Here is a 26,909-nt window from a genome sequence, read left to right as displayed (position 1 = left end):
CATTAAAGAATATAATAGAACTGTTCAAAGTGTTCAAAATAGATGTTTTTCAGTACATAGGACCATAATGAGGAACCTATTTTTCACCTATAGAAGCAGATTAATCTTTTGCGAGAAATATGTGCGTGTGACCCAGGTACATCTTAAACAAGTACACAAAGCTATAAAAAATGTGACTGCCTTAACAGTTTGAAAATAGGTGCTTTGTATGTATTTGTAGTCAAATATTGTTTTGCATAGCTCTAATACTTAAATCTTTTATTAAATACAAAATAATTAATGGAGCTTTTGTCGTGTACAAGACTTTTGGAAACAGTTGATTACATTATTAAAGGAGATCAGGAAGATTTAAACTGCATTTTTAACTAATTAATTAAATTTAAATTAAATATGAAGAAATGATTCCCATTATATTACAAGAAACGTGTGATACACACACAAGATAACATTTATTTTCTCATCCAATTTACAAACCACCATTTCCGTCACAGAGGCACTCTTGGTGGTATACAAATAAAATGTTAAAAAACTGAGTATAAAAATTAATAGAGGCAAGGATGAAAAGTTAATCAAAAGGTGGGTGGAGGACCCTCAGGGCACTAACCAGCCACAGCTACTGCTTCTCTGTCAGGCCCAAGGGAGATGGCAGAGTTTAGGTCTTTATAGACAGTTTTGAAAGACTGGTAGACTCGAACCATCTTTGCCTCTGAGAAAGAATATTGCAAAAGATTATATTGGAGTGAACCGTGTTTTAGCTTTCTAAATAGGGTAGTCAAATATAATTTGACACTCCTGAATTGTGTTCTGCAGGGCATCTCACCTATCATTACTTGTGAAAATAAATTGACAGTAAACTTTCAAACCAATTTATCTCTCTAATTTATCCAATTATTCTCATAGATCTCAAAGTTATTGCATATTTTAGATTTTTTAAAAATTGAGAATGATCTGAGTTTATGGATCAAGGAACATGCCCTCTTATCATACAATGCATCAGATATGAACCAAACTTACATACATACATACATATATATAAAAGGAAGTTACGTTTAAATTCAGATTTAAGAAGAGAAAATAAACTCAACATGATAAAAGTTTGGTGAAGTTTTTCTAGGTTGGAATTTTTCCAGTTTACAATATTCTTTCATAGAAGAGAAGATATGCTTGTGACTTCAGGACCTTGGATATGGATACTGCTTGCACATGAGTGTCACTTACATGAAACCATTGTCTTCTGGGTGACTCAGATTCTGAAGCTGAATTTTTTTTAAAAAGAAAATTTTCTTAATTAGTTTTCAACTGGATCATAGGAATTTAATTTCAAAATAATTTCCAGGGGTAAATTCCTTCTACTTACTTTGTTGAATTTTGTCATTGACAAGATCAGAAAGTTGACTGGTGGTACTTGTCTTCACATAAGCAGTATAATGACCAGATCTCATAGTGCCACTGTGTTCCACAATACCATACAATGAGTACAATACTTCTGAAGTCCCCTCTCTTACATTCTGTGAAAGGAACATCAAGAGTATTGAAGTAGCCTTGTTGCTTGCCAGCAAAAAATAAAAAGTTGCACTTTAGTTTGTCCAAAGGTTCTTTTTCAAGAGGCAACTGGACTTCCTATTTTTTTTCTTTAAAGAAGTCCAGTTGCCTCTTGAAAAAGAACCTTTGGACAACCATGACCTGGATGACTAAGAATCTCCACAGACCTTTCCTCTTTATTTTCTTTAAAAGGTAAAATAAATAAAAAACATAAAAGCAAGCCTGGTATGGCTGAATATGAAAGAATATTCTGAGTATGAAAGCATATTCATTTTGAGATAAGGTAAAATCACATCACTAAATAAAAACACTTATGGCTAGGTAAGATACAAAGGTGAATAATATAACGGACATGAGTGATGTACTTAAAAGGAAATGAGAAGTCTGATTCTGAACATACTGATCGTCAGATTTTGACAATGAGATTCTTCAGTGAGATGAGGGTACCTAAATTTGAGAAATCTCAGTGGTTAACATTTAAGATACCAGATTTAAAACAAAGTTTTAGTGAAGAGGTAGAACAGAATTAACAGATAAGGAGCTCAGAAAAATACGTACAGTATAAGATTACCTGAACAGAGGGAGGAAAGGGAAAAGGACTTGATCTTAAACAGAAACAATTAAAAACATTTAGGTATTCACCACCTTTTAATTTTTTTTATAAATAAGGTGGCACTCCTTCCTACTTTCCCCAAAACAATTCAGATGGGCTAGGATGAGACAGTAAATAACATGAGTACTTTATCATTTACCTTGCACTTAATTGAACAGAAAGGAGCCAAATCCATAACTTCAGGAAACATTATATGCTTGTTTACTTTTTGGAGATTATATCCAGCCTTGGAAAGAACCAGAAAGTACAAAGTAAGACCAAAGCTCAGCAGTAAACTTATGCAGTCCAGAGGGTAACTCCCAATTTTTCCAGCCCGAATTGATGTCAAGGCTCTCTGGAATTTATAATCCAAAGCACCTGGAGATCACTCAACTGCCTGCCCAACATAAAATTACAGAAGCAAATATCCTAGAAAATTAAGGAAAAAGCCCCACCCTATTCTTAAAGGCAAAAGGTCTAATAATACATATTATTATTAGACCTTATTTTATGGCTCAAAAATCATATGGCCACTACATTGATCACTTCCTACAAGTGGTATTAAACTAAGATAATTGAACTTAATCATTAATTATACCTGTTGAAATCTTTTTAAATGAAGCGTTAAAATTGGAGGAGCAAGAGAAATAAGCATTTGTTTTTTGGCATTAGTGTATACATATTTCTTGGCATCTGGAGAAAAAAAGGAAAAACAAATCATGACTTAATAGACATTCAGTAATATTACCTCTTATGCATTGTTTAGGTTCACTATGTATATTAGATCTCACAATTTTGAATTTCCAGCATAATACACCTGCACAATCAGACTCAATGATTTCTATGGGAAGGAAAAGGCAAATTCTCATGTTTTAGAAAATCCAGACAAAACTTACCAAGACTGAATCATTTGTTAAGTTTCTGGAAACAGTATTTATGCTCTTTTTGTTGACCTTTATGGTAATTTAGAATTTTGCTGGTAGGTTCAAAATAATATGTAAACATTTGCATATCTTACAATAAATAAATAAAAAATCATCAGACATAGATCTGAAAGTATTAGCAATTCTACCTGTGCTGCTAGGAGTCCACATATTCCAACTAAAGAATGAGACATTGTCATAAATATTTAAACAATAAATTCCTCTCAGTCTTGACATATACTATCTTGGAGTTTTCAAAGTTTTATTCAAATCATATTTAACATATATTCACTACAAACTGGCAATTTGTTTTTCTTTAGGGATACTAATGATAATGAGACATAGTAACTTTTTATCCCTTTATAAAATGGTCATACTTGTACTATTTCCTATCTAGTCCCATTAAAACAAGAAATTGCTCTTACTGAATAAATTCAGTATTGAATTTTGAATAATTCTATAAATTGATTAAAAACAATTTTAACATACTTATTTTATTAGTTTTGATTCCACAAAGTTGATTCCGTGTGCACACTTCACAAAGTAATTTGTTGTTCTCACAAAGTTTCTCAATATGAGTAAACTGATTCAAGCAATGAAGAATTGAATTTTCTTCTATGTTGACAGTATCCCTGTCTGCAAGAGTACAAAATGCTGTTTCTGGATCTTCATTTACTACTTCGTATGTTTGTGTTTCAAAACCATAAAATTCCTGCAAACTATCTGTATCACTCAGCTCTTCTTCCTCCAGGAATAATTTGCTGAAGTCGCTGATAACATCTTCCTCATCCTTATCTTCCTTAAGATGCAAATCATCAAACTTATTGACACACTCTACAGCAGGAACAAAATCTTTTATAGAAACATCCAAATTGACTTCATTATTCGCCTCTTGATCACAACTGTCTGCATTTTCATCATGTTTTTCTGTGATTTCTACTTGAATTGTACTTTCTGGTTCATCTACACATTTTTTATCCACACAGTGCTCTTCACATGTGTTTAATGATTCTTTCTCTCCTTGTTTCAGACATCTTATGTCAGAGTTACTCTCTATTATTTGTTTATTGCAATCCTGATCAGCTTCAGTTTTGTCAGTAACATCACTATCTGTTAGATGAATAACTTTCTCCTGAAATTTCTGCTGATGGCGTTGGTTCTGCCAAATAAAATACATACAAAAGAATATCAAAAGAATAATTAAATGTTATGTATGCTGAAGATTTATAAGCACTATTATTGTCTTTAAAATTGAAATAAATTGAGCTAATGTGTGAGTTATAAACAGAATTAACATGAGTTACAAACAACATGGTTACATCCAAATTTAAAGCTAACACAGTCTGATGTTAACATGACACTTTGGATCCTCACATATCACTTTTCTATTTGCGTGGTATTTCAAATGGACTTCAAATTTCTCAGCAAAGCTATAACATATACTGTATATAAATGACATTCAAATATGAATTTGTCATTTGTTTAGTGAACATCCAAATTAGAATATAGCTGAGGAAAATGTTAAGCAACATTTTAGTTCCACTTACAAACCATTTTTAAGGCATGTGTGTTCTGGATGGTTTTATACTTTCCTATCCTCATGATCACTAACCTTTGCTTGCTTCCTGGCTATTTTCCTTTCCTTTTTCTGTAGATGCTTACTTGTAACAGGAATTTCATTTCTTTCTTTCACATAACATTCAGTTTCTATATTTTCTTCACAACCGTCCATTTCTTTTTTCTGTAATTTTTTAACATTATTTTTCTTGCCATTCTTAAAAAAAGATAATTATAGATAGGTTAGAGAGGATACAAAGCCAGTTCTACTATATATTTTATTATAGATTTCTGGGTGTTATCACAACATGGAAAAAATAGCCAATATTCTTTTGATTATTGCTCAGTGTGGCTTGAGTTTTCTTTGATGCATCGAAATCTACACACAAAAGACATGCCTACTTTTTTTTTACCAGTTTTACAAATACTTCTAATCTATTAATGAAAATATGCATTGAATATCGAAGTTTGGGAATTCCTCTTACAGCAGTTACTGTAGCAGGAGAAAACAAAACAACAGAAAACAATTTCAGAAAATAACTTCTGAAGATTAAAGATTCTCAAGTTACTTAAGGCACAAAGCTTTTTCTTTTGTGGAAAGAAAAAGTCAGCGGCTACTCTTTTAGAACTTCAAGAATTGCAGAATAGTCTTCAAACCAATGAAATCTTAAAATATTTGTTGCCATACGTTTTTCTCAAGGAGTTCATTTATAATATGTTGGCTACTCACAAAACAGACAAAAATACTTTAAATGCTGCACTTGACTATTTTATATGCAGAAAATTGGTCATTTCCCCATGCTTTCAGTATCTTGGTAACAAATCCTAAATTTTATCATCTAAAAGTAAACTACTTTTTACTTACCTGATCATTTAAGACGGGGAGTGACAAATCGAGAAATGGTTCATGTACCAAAGAAACCTGAAACGAACATTTTACCCTTTACAAAAGGAAAAAAATGTGTATAATGCCTCCAGAGATTAGAATATATATATATATATATATATATATATATATATATATATATATATATATATATATATATATATATATATATATATACATACATACATACACACACACACACACACACACACACACACACACACATATATACACACAAATCTGATGATGGCAGATGAGATTCTGACGAAACACTACAACTTTAAAAGCACAACTGTAATGACGTGGGAAAATACCCGAACAAAGCTGAATACCATACATTCATACATACACAAATACATACACACACACACACACAAAATGGGATATATAAAAACATAATTTCATTTTACATATACTTTAATAATATGAAAATAAGCACTTAAAGTCTTTTTAAAGAAAACATACTACATTTGTATGTTTTATCTTACTTTGTTTTGCTCCTGTTAGTCATGGGAAAGTCTAGCATAGAAACTACTATAGCTTCTAAACTTTTTTAAATTGTGCCTGGGCAGAACATTACGACACTGATATATTTATGATTTGCATTATTTTGTTGAATAATGCCATGATTTCCTAGATTCATACAAACATTGTTTAGATTTATTAAAGCAATCACTCCACATCACTTGATAATGTAACACAATGCGGAACCCTGTTCAGAAGAAGAAAATTTGAGACCATCCCTGGTAGCCCTAGTAGTACTGCCCCCAAATTTATATACATATAAATGCATGCATGCATACATTGATACATATATATCACTTACTGTTTGGCACTCTTCACACATGATTGTACTTGTTAATTCTCCACCAAAAATGCGGTCCACAAAACTATGCATTAGCCTTTTCTTTTCATATTCTAAAATAAAGAACAAGATACCAACTATATATGTTTTAATCTTCATTTAAGCAATGATTACACTGGTAGGAAAAATGTGTATTTCAGTATAGATGTGTATCTATATAGAAAACAGAATGTAAGAATTTTATATCTGAAAAATGAACAGAGTAAATAGCTTCTAATAACATTTTCTTCTCAATTTGTGCCCTAAAATGTATTGGTTTACAATATATTTGCAATATTGCCAAGTCATAAAAGCCTATAGTCCAACATATCTGTAGGATGTCCCTAATTCCTTTGTTTTCCCAGTCTCCAGATATATGAAGAATGGTTACAGGAACATGGCTAGTCTAGTGAAGAGAAGGACCAGGCTCCCCATGATAGCAGTCTTCCAATATTTGAGGGGCTGCCACAGAGAGGAAGGGGTCAAGCTATTTTTTTAAAGCACCTGTAGGCCAGACAAGAATAATGGATAGAAACCTAACAAGGAAAGATTTAACCTGGAAATAAGGAGACACTTTCTGACAGTGAGAATAATCAACCAATGGAACAGTTTGCCCTCGGAAGTTGTGGAAGCATCACTTTCAAGAAGAGATCGGACTGCCATTTGTCAGAAAAGATGTAGGGTCTCCCGCTTGGGTGGGGGTTGGACTAGATGACCTACAAGGTCCCTTCCAACTCTGATTATCTGTTATCTGATACTTCAGAGAGTCCAACAATTTGGTTATATCCAAAGAATTATTTTTTTCAAAAGCAGAGTAGCTACTTTTGAAAATCTTTTCAATGTTTTATGTGATATTGAGGCTGTTTAAAGAAAAAAAAACCCTAGAAATACAGTGTGAAGAAATCTAGAGATTTGATATCTTAAGATAATCAAATACAGGTAGTACTCATTTACCAATTGCCTCATTCAACGATTTTTGAAGTTACCATAGTGCTGTCCCTGTCATGTGATCACCATTATAGTCAGTACACACTGCCTGTTTTTTTCTTGCCTTCTCCTTGCAGAACAGAGAGGCACGAAATGGAGAATAAACCTAGCAGGCTCATGGCTGCCAATGCTAGTGCACTGCTTTTGATGTGTGTCCCGCATTTTCTATGCCTGCATCCTCTCTCATAATCCCTTCCACACTGGAAGGCCAGGGAAGTGATTAGGTAGCCAACAAAGCTGAAAGTATGAAACTGATTAGTCTTGTGAGTTTCAGCCTCAATATTCCTGGGGTGAACATTCCAAAAGGCAGTGGAGTATGAAAAGGAAAGCATAGTCATAGTCACTTAGTGACTGACCACTTTGCTCAGTGACAAGACTTGACAGTGCCAACTATGGGGCTAAAAGTCTACCTGTATACATATATGCAAGTTTCAGTTGCCATTTAATCAAATGAAACAAACAAAAAACATGTTACCTTTAACCTCTTTTTTCAACTCTTCATTTCCTTTGTCAGAATTATTCAATGCCTTAAAAATTGCAGCACTCGTTCTCTAGAAATAAATATAATGAAGTATTTTTAGTTCAACAACTGTATTATATCAAAGAGAAATACTATTCATAGATAAGTTTATTACTCAATAGAAAATATTAGCTTTAGTATTAGTGTGCATCTGCAACTCTGCAAAATAAATACAGTAGAACCTCTGGTAATGACCAAATTTGTTCCATAACTTTGGTCGCAACTCGATTTGGTCGTGACCCGAACCTAATTTTGGAAATTTGGCATTTACAAAAAAAAATGGTGCAGAAGAGGAAACCAGCCATGAAAACAAACAAAAAGAAAAGTGAATTTTTTTGATCGGAATCCGGTTTGATTATGGTCAGAAGCGTTTGTGACCAGAGGTTCTACTGTGAACAAAAATGATATTCCACATTTTCTACTCTGTACTTGTAACAAGTTTAAAGGGTTCCCCAATTCTCTGAGGAAGATTTAAAGGAGCTGGATGGGGAATGAAAATGAGATAGGACAAATAAAAAGTCATCAAAATAATTTCTCATATTTTTGTATAAACCAGATTTTGGTGGATTAAGTAAGTATTTTATGATTAGAGGCCCAGTGACTTATGGTAGTACTTCCTGGGAATGATGAAGGGAATATTCCATTAAATTTAGAGTACTACTCATATTGTACATAAATGTTCAATAAGCATTTTTCTTAATTAGAATGACAAAAATGTGCATGTTTAGTCAACATGATTCACAAATCTACTGTCCACTAAATATGTACGAGATTGAAGCCTAGCTCATATCGATTTTGTAAAGAAGACTTCAGTTACTTAATATATAGATTTTGTCAGTTGATTTTCAGAAATAATTGACAGTTTCATTCTCATTAATCTTTTTTGTAAACAAAGAAGAGTGTGACTTTCAGGATAAAATTACAATAATGATTCGTGAAATACTTACTTGGATTTCTTCAGTTCTCATCCCATCCAATAGATATCTAAGCAACTCTTGGCTGTCCTGCTGCTGATATCCTTTGAATCTTGTTGCTCTATTGTGAAATATGCACAATACAGATTAAGGAAAGTGCAATGCTGTATAAATATTACAAAAAACAAAAAATGGTACAGAAAAATCGCACATGAACTTTTTTTTTAATTATTACCTTTATTGTCAGAGTACAACATGTGTACAATGAGATTGGCTGAGCCTCCTTTCGTGTACTCCCCCACAACACAACTCATAGTGGGGATAGAAGTCCCTAACCCTAACTTAGTATTTCCCTAACTTAATATTTCCAGACAATGGAGGGCAGGATTGTAACTCAGAAGGTGTTATAAGAACAAATACTTTTGAAATTATGAAACAAATTGTGTCATTGTACTATTCCTGATATAATCTGAGAGTTAGAAAAATATTGTTTAAAAAGAGATTCCCATTGTAATTTGGTGCGTATCTTTCTTAAATGCTGCATTAATTCCTTATTAAATACATACTATAGAAATCTTTATATATTTATAAGTAAATTGTCATCTTGAAATTCTGAAAAAGGTTTTTTATATATATATATATAGCAATTGATAACTTCACTTTAATATTTAGCTGATCAGTTATTTATAACAATTTAAATAAATCAGCATATTATCAAAATAATATTATTATGAAGACATTGAGTATAATGTAAACTAAAAAATTCTACATGCAGATATCTCTCTTAAATGGACATGCTAGCTTAATATATAATACTGTTCCAAAATTTAAGGTCCCAGTCCATTCTTATGATTGGGTAAGAAGCTGATGTTGAATTAGACTCAAATATTTTTTGTAAAAAAAATAAATAAAACAACAATAACCTGCTACCACTTTTGATCTTATCCAAATATTTCTCTCTAGTTTGGATCCACTCTAACGAATGATAAATGTACAAATATATAATTAAAAATGTAAATATTAGTTACATATTCTGATCAGTTTAAAATTAAATAGATCCAAAATTTCACAAAATCTTTCTGCTTAAATAGTTGTTTTACAATTTTATAAATAAAATACTCACTTTTTACAAATCTGAGAGAAAAGTTCTCTAGGGGTCACAGATCCTTTTTTTGTCTCTTGCATGTCTGCTAGAAACTGGCACATTGCTAGCGTTAGAGGTCTTGGAGGATCAAGCATTACCACCAAAGGTTCCTAAAGACCATATAAAGAGACTATTATAAATTCATGCATGTTTTATGCATTCATTTATGCTGCTTTTGTTTGGGTTTTATGTATTTATATTTAGGGTTTGGTATCATCCATATGCTGATGATACTGAGCCTGGTCTAGCCATCTAAGGCTATCAAGTTTGTCGATTGGACAACAATGTGTGGATTTGGACAGGGAATTGAGTCCTAACAAGACTGGGTATTTGGGCCACCCACATCTGGGAATATTCCACCTTTGCTGTTGGAGGGTAGCATGTCCGTCTTCAAAATTGGTATGCAATCTGGGTTTTTTTTTCCTGGACTTGCAGAGTAGGTGGCAACTGTGGACAGGAAGGACTTTGCACAACATTAGGTATATCAGTTGCATTGTTTCTAAAATCAGAGAGCCTTCAAGCATGATTCATGTCCTGGATATCTCTCAGCTTGACTACTTCAGTATGCTCAACATGGGTTTGTCCTTGACCACTACCCACAAACTTCTGGTCCAGAATTCAGTAGTATGAGCAGTAATGGACGTGCTTTGGTATGCCCATGTAACATCTCTCCTTTGTCAGTTTGCTTCTGGCTGCAATTCAAAATGCTGTTATCCATAAATACTGGAAATGGTATGGGGCCTGATTACCTGAGAGATTTCTATCTCCCATAGCATCTGCTTGGCCATTTCAATATTGCAGCACTGACGTACTTGAGGTTCCTTCGATTAAACAATGTTATCTATTGATCTCCTGAAATTGCACCTTCTCTGTAGCAGCTCCTGCCCTCTGGAATGAGTTCTCTGAGAATTAGATGCCCCTCCCCCCTGCCCCTACAGTTCAGAAGAGCTGGCTTTTAATCTAGGACTTTGGTCAGAGAGAATGAGAACGCTTGCTTCATTCCATCTGATGTGTCCACTTACCTTCTTTTACTAATTTTGTTGGATTCCTTTGATTATTATGAGCCTCCCAAACCTAACCCTAACCATTTGATTGTGATGAGCCTCCCAAAGTTATTGGGAATTGTGTGGGTATAAGTTTGATACATTGTTATTGTTTCTTCTGAAAGAAGCCGATCTGACTCTCCAAAGCAAAAGAGGCATACATTTTTTTAGGAATAATGGGCTGGACAACAAAAAGGATTAAGAAAAATTCCAAGCTCTCTCCTCATTTCCACTGGATTCTCTTCATGATCATCAAATATTTTAATGTTTAAGTTAACTCAGTTTAATGTTACTTTCTGGTATAATTTAAAGTACTGTACTGCCTTGAAATTACAACTTTGTGTCAGAAAAAAATAAAGCATATGCAGTTACATGTGTTATATAGCCTTGTACCAGTTCTCTTCCCACCACTAAGAACCGAATGTTATTGATACACAAAAAGATAAATTATAGTTAACTTTGCCTAAAAAGGAAAACCAGCTTCAAACTTCAAAAACCAAATTCAGGACCCTTTCTCTGGTCTTAGGCATAATAAATAGATCCTGTTATTCAACATTTTTAGTCTTTCTTCAGCCATTTCAAGGAATGAGTGAGATACATAAGTCTTTGTTCACACAAACAATGCAATTCAGTACTGTACTTGAGTAAGAATCAATGCCCTGATTATTTTCTGTCGTTAAAAACTATCTATGAAATAATAGCAACATTTGCTTAGTGACTTTAAATCTATCAATGATTACTTTTAATACATTTCAAACACCAACTTACATACCGTTATTGAGAATTCTGGTGGCTTAAGTATAATTGTTGAATCAGGCATTTTTACTTCTTTCAGCAACTCTCTCAGAACTGATGTTTGTGATAGATTCTATGAGAAAAAAGTGAACTGTTTGCAAATTTAAAAACTCAAAAGTTATATATCTATTTAAGTTCAAAAGGCTATGACATGATATTATATAAATTTAATAGAATTGGCTGTAAAAATGTCTTGCTCACCATAGTTTTTTCACACTGCTTTTAGAAATGATTCTACTGATAAACCTTGACTTATGACTTTCAAAGATTGCTTTATGACTATTGAAAATTACAGCAGTTACAGAATGGGTACTTTATGGTAAATATCCTAAATATCCTAAACATGACTGCATGTTAATTGGGTCATCTTTATGACCTGTCACAGTGTCCTGGGGACACATGACTGCAATTTCCCATGTTTTTAGCTGGCTTCCTGCAAAAAACCCCATACCCATTGAAAGAGGTGGCTTAATGTCCATGGTATTTACTTAATGACCCCAGCAAAAAAGGTGAAAAATTAATTCTGGACGTAGGGGTGCCTTAACTTACAATCGTAACAACTTATGACCAGATTTTAATGTAATTTAATGTACCTGTAATAACATTTAAACAAAGATTGAAATAACTTTTTGTGACAAGAGTTAATGAGACATACAAATTAGCAGGTTTTATATATAAAATGGATACACATTTAGAGTAGAATTAAATGAAAGATGACCCAGTAAACATTACACGTTGTTTCTCAAACCTCTATAAATTTATGGATACCCATCACTCTAACACACACAAATAAAGCTCTCCTAAGTGCTAATATTAAAAGGGTTTTCAAAATTAAAATGGAAAAGAATCCAAAATGATAAGGATTTCCACATCAAAATTAGCAAAAAACAAAGCTAGTAAGTAGCAATATCTTATGATTGTATTTTTTCCAGTACAATCATAAGACATGACACAACAAAGTTCTGAGAAGTTGATTAATGTATATCACACCTGCAAAACCGCATTAAAAAAACATGTATTTCCTAGGTTGCTAAGACCTTTCACCGTCATTTCTGAATTGTCATTTAATTGCCTTTTATTGTCTTTGAACAAGATTTCCTTCTTCTCCTTCTCTTCCTCATTTTTGTGGTCTTTAAGTTTTTTGTTTTCCAAAGGTTTTTCTTCATTTTTAGAAGCTAAAAAATATTTTTTTAAAAATACAATAAAAAGCAATGAAAATTGTTCAGCATCTCAAGGATAAAGTAGAGCAATTGTAAATGTTATTTAAAGCAAAAACAAGTACCATAAAACATATGATTTCACCAAGATAACCCTCAATTGATTTATTTGTAAAATAGGCTAGATCGTTGGATTCATAGATAGCTAATCAAAGCTGATATATTTAACTTTCAGCCTTATAGCTAACACAGAAAAAACAGGATCTTTAAATAAGTCCATTAAGTTTCAATTAGCAGTACCATCCTAAGACATTATAGTCATTTTAAAATCTTTAGTATATTACTGTAATACTGTATACTTTCATACTACAGATTTTGCCCTACAGCATTATGAATAAGCAACAGTAAAGATGCACATTTCTTGCATGCTAGTGAAAACAATCTGACGTCTCAATAATGCTATTTAAAAAGAAAACACATCAAACACTTATAGCCTGTCCCATTATTTTAAGAATCTGGGTCAGAGAATGAAATGTGAAAGAAGAGAATTGTAGTATTTACAGTAACCATTTGTCAAATCTATATAACTGCATATCTTACACAAAGTGACTATGGATGGTGAAGAATAAAACCAACAATTGAAACATTTTACAAAACATAAACATAGATTAAAACAAGACCATGAGGGAAAATAATATACATAAGCCAATATTACAATTTGGTGTAGTAATATAGGTACAAGGCTAGAAACTGGAAGACTGTGAGTTCTAAAGATGCTTTTGGCAAGAAGCTATTTGGGTGACCTGGAGCTAATCACTCCTGCTCAGCCTCAAAAAAGGAAACAATGCCAAACCACTTCCAAAATCTTGCCAAGAAAACTGCAGACTAGTCTAGGCAATTGCTTGGAGTCAACAGTATTTCGAAGGCACAAAAAACAAAATCAAATTTGTCTTTGAATCAATAAATATAATTTATGAAGGCAAGAAATGGCTTTCAAATGTAGAATATATAAAGGATTTTAGTACTTACAATTCAATTTCAACCTAAAAGTAGTTGCTACAAATTTAAATGCAAGTATTAATTCAAATTTTCACTAATTTCTTTCCCTCCAGTCACTTGACTGCAGTATTCCTGATTTGCTCTAACAGTTAAAAATAGTTACATTTTTAAAATCAGTTAGTTATAATACATTAAAATTTTCAGTACTTCAAATATCATTTAATGTAAGTGAATGATTATGACTTATCAAGTTTGTGTTGACTTTTGATGATAACATAGTTTCTCTTGAGAATAATGCAACTAGTACACTTTAAAAGGAGCTGACCTGTATTTGGAATGTTCACACAAGTTTGTTTTCTAATAAAATCCACAAGCTGGCCCAGTCGAGTAGATGAATTATATTGTATTTCATCATCACATAAGTAGCACCTAGTTTGATTAAGAAATCCAGAAATGCACAATTAATAATTTGGTTTACATCGAACTAGAACAGTATGCAGTAGAACATAATTCACACATTTTTGAAATGCAAATATATTAACAGTCCTCAGAAAAATATCAATTTGGGCTAAACATTTATCATTAGTCTAGTGGTTAAGGCATCAGGCTAGAAAGCAAAAAACTGTGAATTCAAGTCCTGCCTTAATCATGAAACTTAACTGAGTGATTTTGGGCTAGTCACTCTCTCTCAGCCCACAGGGTTATTGTTGTGAAAACAGGAGTTGAAAACAAGAATTGTGGACATGTTGCTGCCTTGAATTATTTGCAAAAATAGTAAAAGTGGGACACAAATAAATAATAAAAATACAATTTCATTTTTTATATTGATAAAACTTACCAGGCACACCAGTTTTCCACATTAAGAACCAAACAGTGAGGTTCTGATCTTGGCGTTTCATAGTGTTTTAAGGCATGTTGCTCTTGACAATTTCTGCCACAACCCTGTAATGTAATATCACAAGTATGGAACTTTAACATTCACATACAATGTAAGGTATTTTGTTAAGGTGAAATAAAAAATGTTTTAGTTTACAGTTAAAAATGACTCCTGCAATTTAACTGCATAGTTATTTACATGCAGTCTTTAATAGATTCAAAATTAATTAAAAGCCTGTATGACAAGTTTGGGCACCCTGCCAGTTTGTTCAGTGATCAGTTGTTTATATGTCCCTAAAAACAGATTGATTTGTTAGACCTTCCATTAACTGAATGAGGACAATTCCACAACAATTACTTTTGACTGTGATTCTATCAACATTTTCCAAGCAGTTGCTTGAGCATTTGAAAATGTCTCTGGAACATCTTGCTACCCAGTGTGAGCTTGGCCCCAACCCTTCTGATTTTCTATAAAAAGCTAAACACCTGGGTCTGCCAGCTAGCTTGTGGCTCCAAAGGGGGACCATCCCAGCAGAGGTAGTTGATTGACTAACAACAGATCCCACCTTCACAACATCTTGCCTCCTCACCATCTTTAATTGGATCATAATGTTTGGCTTGTTTATATTTATTGTGTGTGTGTGTGTGTGTGTGTGTGTGTGTGGTTGTAAGTCACCCAGAGTTGTCCTATGGCAAGATAAGGTGCCAGTAAATTTCATAAGTGAATGGCAATTCACTCTTGCAAAGTAGAGAAAGGATGCACGCTTACAACAAGCTTTTCAAGCTAGCATTTTCAACAGTGACAAATGGAAGCTACATGGAATTACTGAATTTGAAGCAAAAAGATCTGGAAGGCCATGAACAATCTCTGTTAGAAATTTTCAAAATGTAAATGTTGCAAACAGAAGCTAAGATTATTGCTGAAAAGTTCAGTACAAGTTAGATACTTTAGTAAGATGGTAATTTTATTGAATAATTCCAAATCAACCATGAAGTATTTACAAGAAATATATTTTTAAAAGGGAAGGGGGTTCTAGAATGGCCATCACAGTGCAAACTTTAAAATGATTGGCCATTTGGGGGAATACTCATATATGCAGTTTCAAAAGAAAGCCTAATATTTCTGAACTAGAAGCAAAAGATTTGGACAGCTATGGGAAACATTCAGAAACAATTGTATCTACCCTAAGAGGTGTCATAAAATATTGGCTGAAAGAGGGTGGCTGAAATGCATTTGTTCATTTACTGTTTTCTTGTTTTGAATCTGGAAATAATTGTACATTCAAATTTACAGAAAGAAGCTATGCTTAAATTTTCTACCATGTAGAGGATGTGTTGTGATGCTCAGATGGTACTGTGTGACACAAAATAATGGTTCTATTATTTTCCTCAGCAGGAATAAAATGAAATCCTAATTTAGAACATCTGCAATATATTTCCCATTGTTAGTAATAATAACTGGGACATACCCTGTGGCCACATTTTAAACATAACCATATTGATGGTTTGTCTTCTGTACTCTTATCAGATTTTTCATCTGTCTTATTGTCATCTATCTGGCAATCCTGGCAGGAATTCAAGTCCACAGTCTGCAACACTTTTTTTAGAAGACCTTGTTCCAATCCTTTGCGAAGGTGCTTGCATGCTGGTCCTGTGAGAAATTTTACCCAGAATAATAATCATTAAAAGGGCTTTAAATATATATTATTTACAGTCCATAAGATATGGCCAAAGATCAGTTGGCTGTCAGTACCAAACTTCTAAGAAACAGGCTACCCAATTCAGATACATACAGAGAAGAAAAAGTAACAAATCCCCTTCAGAAATCTGATTTATTCATTTTGTGTTGTGTTTGTCAATGGCTCTTAGCTACAACACTTATCTGAAAAATAGCTCCTGGATTTTAATTCGATGCTAATTACCTGAAAACTAGATTACAAAACATATGGGTTTATGCCTTAAATATGGACTAAGATAAACATGTTTACCCATAAATATTGTTTTACTCTATAGAGATTGAACCTTAATTGGATAAACATCTTCAAGCCCACATTAAGCATTTTGCTAAGGAGTAAAATCTTACTGTTCTCCATAGCAGTGCAATGTAAACAAATTATTTGTACACTGCTCAAAAAAATAAAGGGAACACAAAAATAAGACATCCTAGATCTGAATGAACGAAATATTCTTATTAAATACGTTGTTCATTACATAGTTGAATGTGCTGATGACACAATCACACAAAAATTATCAATAGAAATCAAATTTAGCAACCCATGGAGGTCTGGATTTGGAGTTACACTCAAAATTAAAGTGGAAAAAAAACACTATAGGCTGATCCAACTTTGATGTAATGTCCTTAAAACAAGTCAAAATGAGGCTCAGTAGTGTGTGTGTCCTCCATGTGCCTGTATGACCTCCCTATGCCTGGGCACGCTCCTGATGAGGTGGCGGATGGTCTCCTGAGGGATCTCCTCCCACACCTGGACTAAAGCATCCCCCAACTCCTGGACAGTCTGTGGTGCAACGTGGCATTGGTGGATGGAGTGAGACATATGTCCCAGATGTGCTCATTTGGATTCAGGTCTGGGGAATGGGTGGGCCAGTCCATAGCATCAATGCCTTCATCTTGCAGGAACTGCAGAACGTTCTCCACAGAGTCTCCAGACCCTGTCACGTCCGTCACATGTGCTCAGTGTGAACCTGCTTTCATCTGCGAAGAGCACAGGGCGCCAGTGGCGAATTTGCCAATCTTGGTATTCTCTGGCAAATGCCAAACGTCCTGCACGGTGTTGGGCTGTAAGCACAACCCCCACCTGTGGATGTCGGGCCCTCATACCACCCTCATGGAGTCTGTTTCTGACCATTTGAGCAGCCACCTGCAGATTTGTGGCCAGCTGGAGGTCATTTTGCAGGGCTCTGGCAGTGCTTCTGCTGTCTCTCCTTGCACAAAGGTGTAGCGATCCTGATGCTGGGTTGTTGCCCTCCTACAGCCTCCTCCACATCTCCTGATGTACTGGCCTGTCTCCTGGTAGTGCCTCCATGTTCTGGACACGATGCTGACAGACACAGCAAACCTTCTTGCCACAGCTCGCATTGATGTGCCATCCTGGATGAGCTGCACTATCTAAGCCACTTGTGTGGGTTGTAGACTTCGTCTCATGCTACCACTAGAGTGAAAGCACCGCCAGCATTCAAAAGTGACCAAACCATCAGCCAGAAAGCATAGGAACTGAGAAGTGGTCTGTGGTCACCACCTGCAGAACCACTCCTTTATTGGGGATGTCTTGCTAACTGCCTATGCTTTCCACCTGTTGTCTATGCCATTTGCACAACAGCATGTGAAATTGATTGTCAATCAGTGTTGCTACCTAAGTGGACAGTTTGATTTCACAGAAGTGTGATTGACTTGGAGTTACATTGTGTTGTTTAAGTGTTCCCTTTATTTTTTTGAGCAGTGTATATGTTATACATACCCAGTACATCTGGTGAGACATCTGCAGGAATATTTTTTCCTTTGGTTCGCTTCTTTCCCATTATAGCAATACAGGCTTTAATTTCACACCAAACTATAAAAGAAAACAGATTTCCAATAAAATTTTAAAACCTGTAAATAGCAACTAATTTATTATATACAAGGATGAAATTTACATTTCTGCTTCCTTTCTATTGTGTTTATCAAGGGAACTAAACATTTTACATATATCTGTTCAAAGCAAATTGTGACAATTCATAGTAACAATCATGTGTAATAGTGTAGAAAATGGCAGCTTTTTTACTAGTGAAATTCAGTTTTGTTTCTCATATTTGACTAATATCAAGATGAGTCAAAAGCTTTTGACTTAAAACACTTTAAAGTGAAAACATAACATTAAACACAGCAATTTGGATATCTCATGAAGTATCTACACGCTTCATTTTCCTTATACTTGCAAAATGGAAAGGTTAAAAAAAAAACACCCAAACCCCATTCTTTTAAAACAGGGGCAATAGCTCTTTAAATGGGCTGATTTTTTGCGCTTTTAAGAGCAACCTGGTATATTCAATTAATTACTCCGTGCCAGGAAAATCTAGCATTTGCCTGTTGAGCAATAATCAAAAAGATCAAGAATCAGTTGCTAACACTTCAAAGGGCACGTCCAACCAAAATTTCAGTCCTTGGACTGACAAGTAAATTTAATGAACTGCTATACATTCAAAATATAATGTCCAACCTTTTGCACAGCAAAAAGGCCGTCCAATTTCCTGGCGGACGTGGGAGTTGGTTGGCAACTTTTCTTTTTCTCACCCACCACCTGCCGAGAGGACTAACGTCTCAGCCAAAGGGAGGAGACAGAAGAACAGCTGGAAATGCCAAATGCCAGCACAAATTCTGGCAGGAAAACAGGAATGGCACAGAAACGCTGCGGGCGACCGGCTTCAGCCATTTCTTCACGAACAACGCCGCATAGTCCCCTGTGAAACAATCCAGCCGCCCTTTGATTGCTCCCTTCAACTTTTTCACAGCCCGCCTATTCGGCCTTTACTGGCAACAGCCGAAACCAACAGTGAAGCATTTCTTACCTTCTACGAATTAGAGACAGAAGTTCTCTAACTGAGAGAAGAAAAAAAGCTCCATGCAGAGAGCTAAGGAAAGATTTGCTGTCACTGCGCCTCGAGAACAAACCTCCCGAATTTAAATGCTTTACGACACATCCCTGCGACGCCAGTGGAGATTTACGACTCTCGGGCAATCCTGTTCAATTAGTGTGATAGAGCACTGGCTCCGTAGAGGGTTCCTTTACTCAGCAGAAACTTCCGGTCCATTGGCTGGTGGGTAAGAAGTCTCTACGAAAGTGTAAGGCAAGGCGGCGGGGGCGGAAGCCGGTAGTCAGCGGGGAGTCGTCGCTCTACAGCTGGTGACGCGGCGCAGCAAAAAATGGGAACAACGCGACAACAAGCTGGGTTTTAAACGCGGTGGCTTGCGATAGAGCGGTAGTGTGTGGCGTTTTTCGTTTTCCAGTGGAAGCAAAATAGGCTCCCCCGTCTCTGTCTTTAAATATAAAAAAGGACATCTAGAACCAGAACAGTGACATTTCATTAAAATTGGGATGTCTGTGTTTTTAGAAAAGCAGTGTGTTCCCATGCAACTAGCAGACAATAGTTTGCAAGCACTTTTATGTTTACATTTGGGCTGTGTAGGTAGAAGTTGGTGGGTTTTTCAATAGGAATTTGGCTTGCAATCCAAATTGGGCTGACTCTCATTCCAGCTTTCGATATTAACAATTACTGTATTACAGAGCTTCATCGTCACTCTTACTGTATTTAGGAAATAAGCACTATCGAATTTTTCATCGTTTAATGTGTTACGTATTTGTTATATAAAATAATTGTAAAAAGACTTAAAGGTTAACTTGTAAAAAATATCTTCGCCAGAGTTAATAGTGTTCAGAAAAAGAATATCATAAGAATAGCAGTTTTTGCTACTGCTGATTGCTTGATCGACCTACATACTAATTAATCACAGTTCTGCTGTGCTTCTCTCTTGGCATAGGAAGAGAAAATACATTTTGACCAAGTTTTTTTGCAGACATTGTGATTTCACATTTTATCTATGACCAGTTCTAAAGTCCAACCTTCAGGAGAGCATGTGCTCATATTTGATCATATTTATCAATTTTTCACTTTTTTCCTGCCTCCACTGTTGATGTAATATGGATAGAAGTTAACTTTCAAAGCATACTTAAACATGTTCTAAGCAGTAAGTGAAGCCCAGAATGAGATTGTACATCCTGATCTGGAATTTAATACTGCTAAAAACAAATGGGTTTGTTTCTATCTATACACATAACAATAGTTCTATTTCCTTTTGGGAAAAGAAATTTAATTTTATTAAACATTACAACATTAAGTTGTTAAAACAGCAAGCTAAAGAAATTAAGACAAAAGATAAAAAGCAATAAAGTAACAGTTCAGTGGTTCAACACTATTCACTATATCTCTGTCTACCATTATAGTAGAATGCTACATAATTTTCCCCCAGTCATTCTATTATCACTCCAAGATTGAATGTGCAGTTACTTGTTTGGTTCAGTAACTAAGGCACCTGGCAACTAATGACACTGAGTTCCAGTGGGTGACTTTGGGCCAGTCACACACACTCAGCGCAACCTACCACCTAGTTATTATTGTTGGAAAAATAGGAGAAAGGAGAATTAGTTATATTCACTGCCTTGAATTATTTCTAAAAATAATAAAGGTGGGATAAAAGTAAACATGAATAAATTATAATTTGTAAACTACTTGCAATGTTCATTTACCATATAATGTTAGCAGCTATTGTTTTGGGCATAAATTCTAGACCTTTCATGCATCCTATATCTTTGCTTCTTGGCATGTATTCATCAATTTTCCACAACAGTATCAGGACTTATGTAATGTTTCTATTGATTCATGTAGGAAAAGCCCAAACAAACGGGGTCACTATTCTTTGCAAGATGGGAACTCTAATCTAGAGGCTATCTTGAAAGCCATACTGTTGCTCTCCACCAGTTACAAGGTATGCATATCCAGAACTTGTTTTATACAGTGAATTACATTCTAACATTGCAGAAATAGGAAAGCTAAATGTTCATTATTAAGAATACTGCAAACAAAGGTTGTGTCATATCTTGAAGCTATATAATTAATTAGTATACCATTTAGGAACTGAAAATGTTTAACTCCTTAGTTGTTTTTAAGAATTTAAAAGTGTACCCAATAACATTTTCTCCATTTTTTATAGGAATTACATTAAAATACCAAAAATGAGCAATTTGGAAGAAGCTGAACTACAACTTTCTGAATTAGACTTACTTTCTAGTATGTTTCCTAATGAAGATGACTTTAAGCTGACTGATCAGTTGGCTTTAGCAGAACTGAAAGATTATGTTGGAAAATATACTTTAGAAGTGCCATCTTCGAAAATACAATTCAGCTTATATTTAGATGTAGAAACTCCTGATGAAGAAAAGGTAATGTATTCTTATATCAAAAGAAAATATTACAAATTGATTGCTAGTAAAATTTGAAGAATTTATTTTTACTTTAAAAAAACTTCTTTCTAGGTACCACTTACTTTGTGCTGTGCTTTCCCATTAAAATATCCAACTATTCTTCCAGAAATCACCATAAGGTACATTTTGATACATACAGAATGAAAGATGAAATGCAGTATAATTTTAATAGGATACTATAATTCTCATATTGGTAATGGAGTGATCTTAGTTACATAATAAAATGTCAAGAAGAAAAATATATGATCTTAAGTTAATACAATACGATCTGAAAAGTACGCTATAAATCTATTACGGACACACACACCTGTGTGTGTGTGTATAACACCTGAATTGCCTTATCAGTGAGAGGGGCAACATATAAGTTAACAAAGAAGCAAATGTTATGAGATAGGCCCCAGTTGATTTTGATTGACTTATTTTGGACCTTTCTGAATTGAGCCATATTTTCATCATGTTTTTTGATTAGGCATTTAATATATTTGTTCCTGTTGTCTGAGGTACTGTGGAATATAGTTAAGTTTTGCATGGATTTCACGTTCAATTGGCAAAGTGCCTTTTAATTAGTGGATACCAGTGGGCAATTAGATCATTCTTTCCTCTTTGGCTATAACATCTTTTGCTGCATTTGTTATGAACACTTTTAGTCTACATCCAACCTGTTACAACATAAAATAGTTAAGTATAATTAAGAACAAGTCTTGCCTTACATCAAAACTTTTTTTTTTTGTACTCGAAATGATGTCCTTTTTTAGGTCTCCATTGTTAAGCCGATCACAGCAAGTTCAGATGAATGCAGATCTCATTACTTACTTGAAGAAACATTGTGCTGGTGATGTTTGCATATTAAATGCAAGAGAATGGGTTAAAGACCATGCTGCCATGTATATCAACAAAGGACCCTTACCGTCTAATGTTGAGAAACCAGATTTTCAGAAATCAGAATGTATTTTCACTAGACTCTGGATTTACAGTCATCATATTTATAACAAACAAAAAAGAAAAAATATAATTGATTGGTCTAAGGAGCTCTCTCTTTCTGGATTCAGCATGCCTGGAAAACCAGGCATCATTTGCGTAGAAGGACCACAAAAGATGTGTGAAGAATTTTGGGCAAGGTAACATTTTCCTCAAGTTTCTTGTTCTATAAGTAACAAAGATATGGGTTTCTATTTTTTGCTTGATTGACTTGGAAACAATATCTTTATTTGCCTTGGAGAGAAGATTCTGTTTAGCAGGGTGGTACATTTCCTTACCAAGATAAGAGAATGGATTGGAAATACATATTTTTTCTGTGCAAATTAATGGATGTTTACCTTTTTATTTATTCATTCATTAAATTTGTAAGTTACCTAACTTAAGGCAATTATAGTAATACAGAATACAAACGTAACAGTCGACATGAAATTAATTCTAAAATTCTTGAATATTTTTCCAAAAGCAGAGATATTGGGGTTTTTAAAGCATTTATGAGGAAGAGCAGTTTTCAAATGTGTGGGAGTGTAACAGAAGACGTGTTTCCTTGTGTACATAAAACTTATGATAGTGGGAATAATATTTTCTCCTATGAACTGTTATCCCAGTGAACATCTATTGATTTCAATGGGAAATCATTACTATGGTAACTCTAACCTATACTTCCTATGCTTCAAGAATTTATAATATTCTCATTGTTTAGAGTAAGAAGATTATCATGGCAGCGAATTTTAATCCGTCACAGAGAAGACATTTCCATAGAAGGGACTGAAGCTGAAATGGAGAAAGAAAAGAAGTTTTTGACTTTTGAAGAAAAAATATTTGATGCACATGGTGCTAGAGGGAATCACATGGATTTGGGACAATTGTATCATTTTTTAACTGACAAGAGATGTGGTGAAATATTTCAACTCTATTTTGGAGTTGAAGGACAGTAAGTTAAGATGGGGTCAGGTAGTTTTTTTTCTTTTTCTTTTATTGAAAGCATAGAATTCTAAAAGTTATATTATTTTATACTTGAAACATAAATCAATGGAATTGAAACTGGATGCCAGAAAATATTATTTGCTTTCGTAATTCAAGCAAAGTTCCTGGATATGTTATCAATACTTCATTACTGTTTCTACTTCAGAAATAGCAAGGTTCTGTGCTTATATTACTCAGGAACAGAAGAAATGACTATGTACAGTATCTGACCTCGGCTAAAATTAAGCCTTTTTCCATTAAAAATATTTTAGTATTATGTGGATAAATAGTTCAGTTTGCTATGAAATTTGTTTACATTGCAAGATGCTTGAACATATTGTTCTCTGGAACACTGACCAGATGTTTTAGGCCTTAATTTTGTCTTGAACCAAGAGGTGCAACTCCTTTCAATTATCTTGCAGTTGATTAGGATTCTACTGAACAGCAGGTAATACATTTGCAAAGAACTCCATGGTTCACGGGTATATACATAAATCTAAACTGAAAAATTACTTCCAAATCTACATTGCATATTGGGGAAAAGATATGGAAAAATAGGATGGCAGTTGGGATACTAACTTCTGATTGATTGAAGAAGAGGAATTTCTAACATATTCTGGGCTTTCCTGGATCAGGAGTCCCTGTGTTCAGTTGTTCAAACCCTGGTCATTTCATATCTGACTACTGCAAGGTGCTCTGTGTGGGACTACCCTTGAAGATCATTTGGAAGCTCCAGCAGATGCAGAGTTCGGCAGCATGGGCAGCTTCTGAGGCCCCTAGAATTGCCCATGTTACACTGGAATTAGTTTCCTTTGGGGTGCAATTTAAGGTGCCTATAAATTACCTATAAAATGCTGCATGGCATGGGTCCAGGTTACCTGAACAACTGTCTCATCCCAATGGGACAGGCCCATTCCATCTGTGCCAGCAATGCTGTGGATCCTGTTATTCAAAGAATGTCAGCTGGCAGTGTCCAGGACAGGGTCTGCAACCTTAAACACTCAAAGAACCATTTGGATCTATTTCCCACAGAAAAGACTGGCCACCACAAAACCTGAGTGGGCGTGGCCAATTCAACATCACTTCCACCCAGTCACATGATGCTCCCGAGCCACACCTACCCAGGTTTTGTGGCTCCTGGTATTTTTCTGTGGGAAATGGGTCTCTCTCCCTCTCATTTGTTTTTCCTCTTCCTTTTTCTTTCTTCCTTTTTCTCATTTTTTTTCTTCTCATTCTCTCCATCATTTTCTCATTTTTCTCTTTTTCTCCCCTTTTCTCATTTCTCTCTCCCTCGTGTTCTTTTCTCTCCCTCTTTTGTTCCTTCTCTTTCATTTGTTTCCCTCTTTTCTCTCTCATTCTCTGTCCAGTTCTCTCATTTCTCTCTCTCCCCTTCTCTCTCGTTTCTTTTCCATTTCATTCCTCTTTTTCTCCCTTTTTCTCATTTGTTTTGCTGTTTTTTATTTTTCCTCTCCCTTTTTCTTTTTCCCTTCTCATTTGTTTCCCTTTTCCCTCTCACATTCTCTCCCTCCAGCTCTCATTTCTCTCTCCCTCTCTCTCCCCCTTTTGTGTCTCATTTGTTTCTCTTTCCTCTCATTCTCTCCATCATTTTCTCATTTCTCTTTCTCCCCTTTTCTCTCTCATCTCTCTCTCCTGCATGCATACAAGCAGGGATACTCTCCACAAGTGAGCAGAGCTGCCAACGGTGTTGATTGATGCTTCTCAATTAACACCGCCAGCAGCACTGCTCAACTGGAGGAGTAAAGAAGCTCAGGACAACAGGAAAAGATGGTTGGGTTGGCTCTGCTGAACCTTGCATAACCACCCTGGGGATCAGGCTCAGAAAAAGCTGGAGCGCCCTCTCCAAAGACACTTGTCCATTAACCAGTCAACCTGGTGCTTTGGCCAAGCCCAGCCGCTCGCTTGAGGGTGTGCCCTCTTGCCCTTGCAACAGCAGGCCAAGGGGTCGCATGAGGAGGAGCAGAGTTGTCTTCAGGGAAACTGCCACTGCAGCTCGTGCTCACTCCTCAGCTGCAGGCCTGTCCCCCTTTCCCCCTTCTCCCAGATTCCATTCCCACCCCATCCCTCCTTTTACCAAAGTTGGTGTTGGCCATGGCCAGGCTGGGCCAGTGTCTTGGGGCAGAGAGCAGATCACGCAACCTGGTCAACAGGGAGCTGCACAAGGAGGGGCCAAAGAGCCACATGCAGCTCTGGAACCACAGGTTGCCGACACCCGGTCCAGAAGAACCTCTCCATAGCTCCTGCCCTCCCCATCTTTGCCCACGGGCCCTTACGTAAGCCCTCATGAGCTTCAGTAAGGGCCCGATAAACCTGGCTTTGCCAGTTGGGTTGGGGCTGTCATGCTGGAAGTGGTTAATGGACTAATAACAGATCCCATCTCACGCCCTCCACTCCTTGTTCCCTCCCTCCCTCCCCATCTTTTACAATCTTATCTGCCTGCCTAGCTACCTACCTAATTGCAACTATTTACAATTAAAATGATACACCTTTTTCTGTTCAAAGTAATTTTTCACACAAAAAAACTTTGCCCAATGTATTTTTTTATCACTGTGGGTTTTTTTTTATGGGGAGGGGTTGTTTGTTTCTGTCATGTTAAAAATATTAAATGAATAAAGTTATGCTAAATCAGGGGTCTTCAAATTTGACAGCTTTAAGACTTGTGGACTTCAATTCCTCCTCCAGTCGTGTTAGCTCAGGAATTCCGGGAGTTGAAGTCCACAAGTCTTAAACTAGCCAAGTTTGAAGACCCTTGTGCTTAAATAAACCTAGGCATATACCAATAAATGTTTAGGCTGCAGGTTTTTTAAATCTGTAGTCATGATTTAGCCACCTGAAGAACGACGCCTTTTGAGCTTTCTCATAAAAAGAGCATAAATTCTGTCGTTATGACGACATACTGCAGATGCAAGTGACCACCATCTTCAGCAGCGTAAAACGTAATTGGTACCGACTGGTGTAAAAACGCAATCACTAAGGAATTTGAGTGCATGTGTGTGCGCGCGCGAGAACAAGTAGTTACCCAAAACAAGAGTTGACAAAACCATCATCTTAAAAGGGGCAGTTAATTTAGAATAGTTGAGAAAATATCTAGCAAGCATAAAAGCAGAAAGGTTTCCGTCGGACTTCTTTCAGTCAAT

The 26,909-nt window shown here is 35.3% G+C and overlaps 2 protein-coding genes across 7 annotated transcripts; one reads left to right on the top strand and one right to left on the bottom strand.

The window, feature by feature from the left end:
- Positions 1–243: 243 nt before the first annotated feature.
- Positions 244–19,478, bottom strand: USP16 (ubiquitin specific peptidase 16). Its single transcript, XM_026700616.2, has 18 exons — positions 19,343–19,478; positions 18,256–18,348; positions 16,249–16,430; positions 14,742–14,845; positions 14,229–14,332; positions 12,738–12,922; positions 11,725–11,820; positions 9,889–10,019; positions 8,799–8,886; positions 7,807–7,882; positions 6,327–6,418; positions 5,480–5,536; positions 4,670–4,831; positions 3,547–4,216; positions 2,733–2,827; positions 2,295–2,381; positions 1,358–1,508; positions 244–1,256 (listed from the first exon to the last, which is right to left on the bottom strand). Exons 2-18 carry the CDS (start codon positions 18,314–18,316, stop codon positions 1,132–1,134), a joined length of 2,466 nt encoding a protein of 821 aa, XP_026556401.1. The 5' UTR covers positions 18,317–18,348; positions 19,343–19,478; the 3' UTR covers positions 244–1,131.
- On the top strand, positions 19,159–23,837 carry RWDD2B (RWD domain containing 2B). Of its 6 annotated transcripts, none has more exons than XM_087937536.1 (6): positions 19,159–19,595; positions 21,218–21,317; positions 21,543–21,771; positions 21,865–21,932; positions 22,569–22,931; positions 23,492–23,837. In XM_087937536.1, exons 3-6 carry the CDS (start codon positions 21,565–21,567, stop codon positions 23,724–23,726), a joined length of 873 nt encoding a protein of 290 aa, XP_087793662.1. In that variant the 5' UTR covers positions 19,159–19,595; positions 21,218–21,317; positions 21,543–21,564; the 3' UTR covers positions 23,727–23,837. The 6 variants fall into 6 exon arrangements, with proteins under 6 accessions (XP_087793662.1, XP_087793664.1, XP_087793663.1 ...); XM_087937538.1 differs by having other exon boundaries at positions 19,473–19,591; XM_087937537.1 differs by having other exon boundaries at positions 19,553–19,616.
- The last annotated feature ends 3,072 nt before the right edge of the window (positions 23,838–26,909 follow it).

Source organism: Pseudonaja textilis, chromosome 7, assembly GCF_049901715.1.
Source record: "Pseudonaja textilis isolate UNSWEBS1 chromosome 7, rPseTex1.2, whole genome shotgun sequence".
NCBI classification, from domain to species: Eukaryota; Metazoa; Chordata; class Lepidosauria; order Squamata; family Elapidae; genus Pseudonaja; species Pseudonaja textilis.
The sequence above is the reverse complement of the archived record's forward strand: the minus strand, read 5'-3'. Positions and strand labels throughout refer to the sequence as shown.

Bases quoted from the DNA above. Each gene is read 5' to 3' on its own strand.
- USP16 (XM_026700616.2), bottom strand. From the start codon at position 18,316: ATGGGAAAGAAGCGAACCAAAGGAAAAAATATTCCTGCAGATGTCTCA. The intron at 10,020-11,724 runs GTATGTAAGTTG...TATGGTCTTTAG, and splicing joins CACCAGAATTCTCAATAACG to GAACCTTTGGTGGTAATGCT. The intron at 8,887-9,888 runs GTGAGTATTTTA...ATTTCACAATAG, and splicing joins TTCTCTCAGATTTGTAAAAA to AGCAACAAGATTCAAAGGAT.
- RWDD2B (XM_087937536.1), top strand. From the start codon at position 21,565: ATGAGCAATTTGGAAGAAGCTGAACTACAACTTTCTGAATTAGACTTA. The intron at 21,772-21,864 runs GTAATGTATTCT...ACTTCTTTCTAG, and splicing joins AAACTCCTGATGAAGAAAAG to GTACCACTTACTTTGTGCTG. The intron at 21,933-22,568 runs GTACATTTTGAT...GTCCTTTTTTAG, and splicing joins CTTCCAGAAATCACCATAAG to GTCTCCATTGTTAAGCCGAT.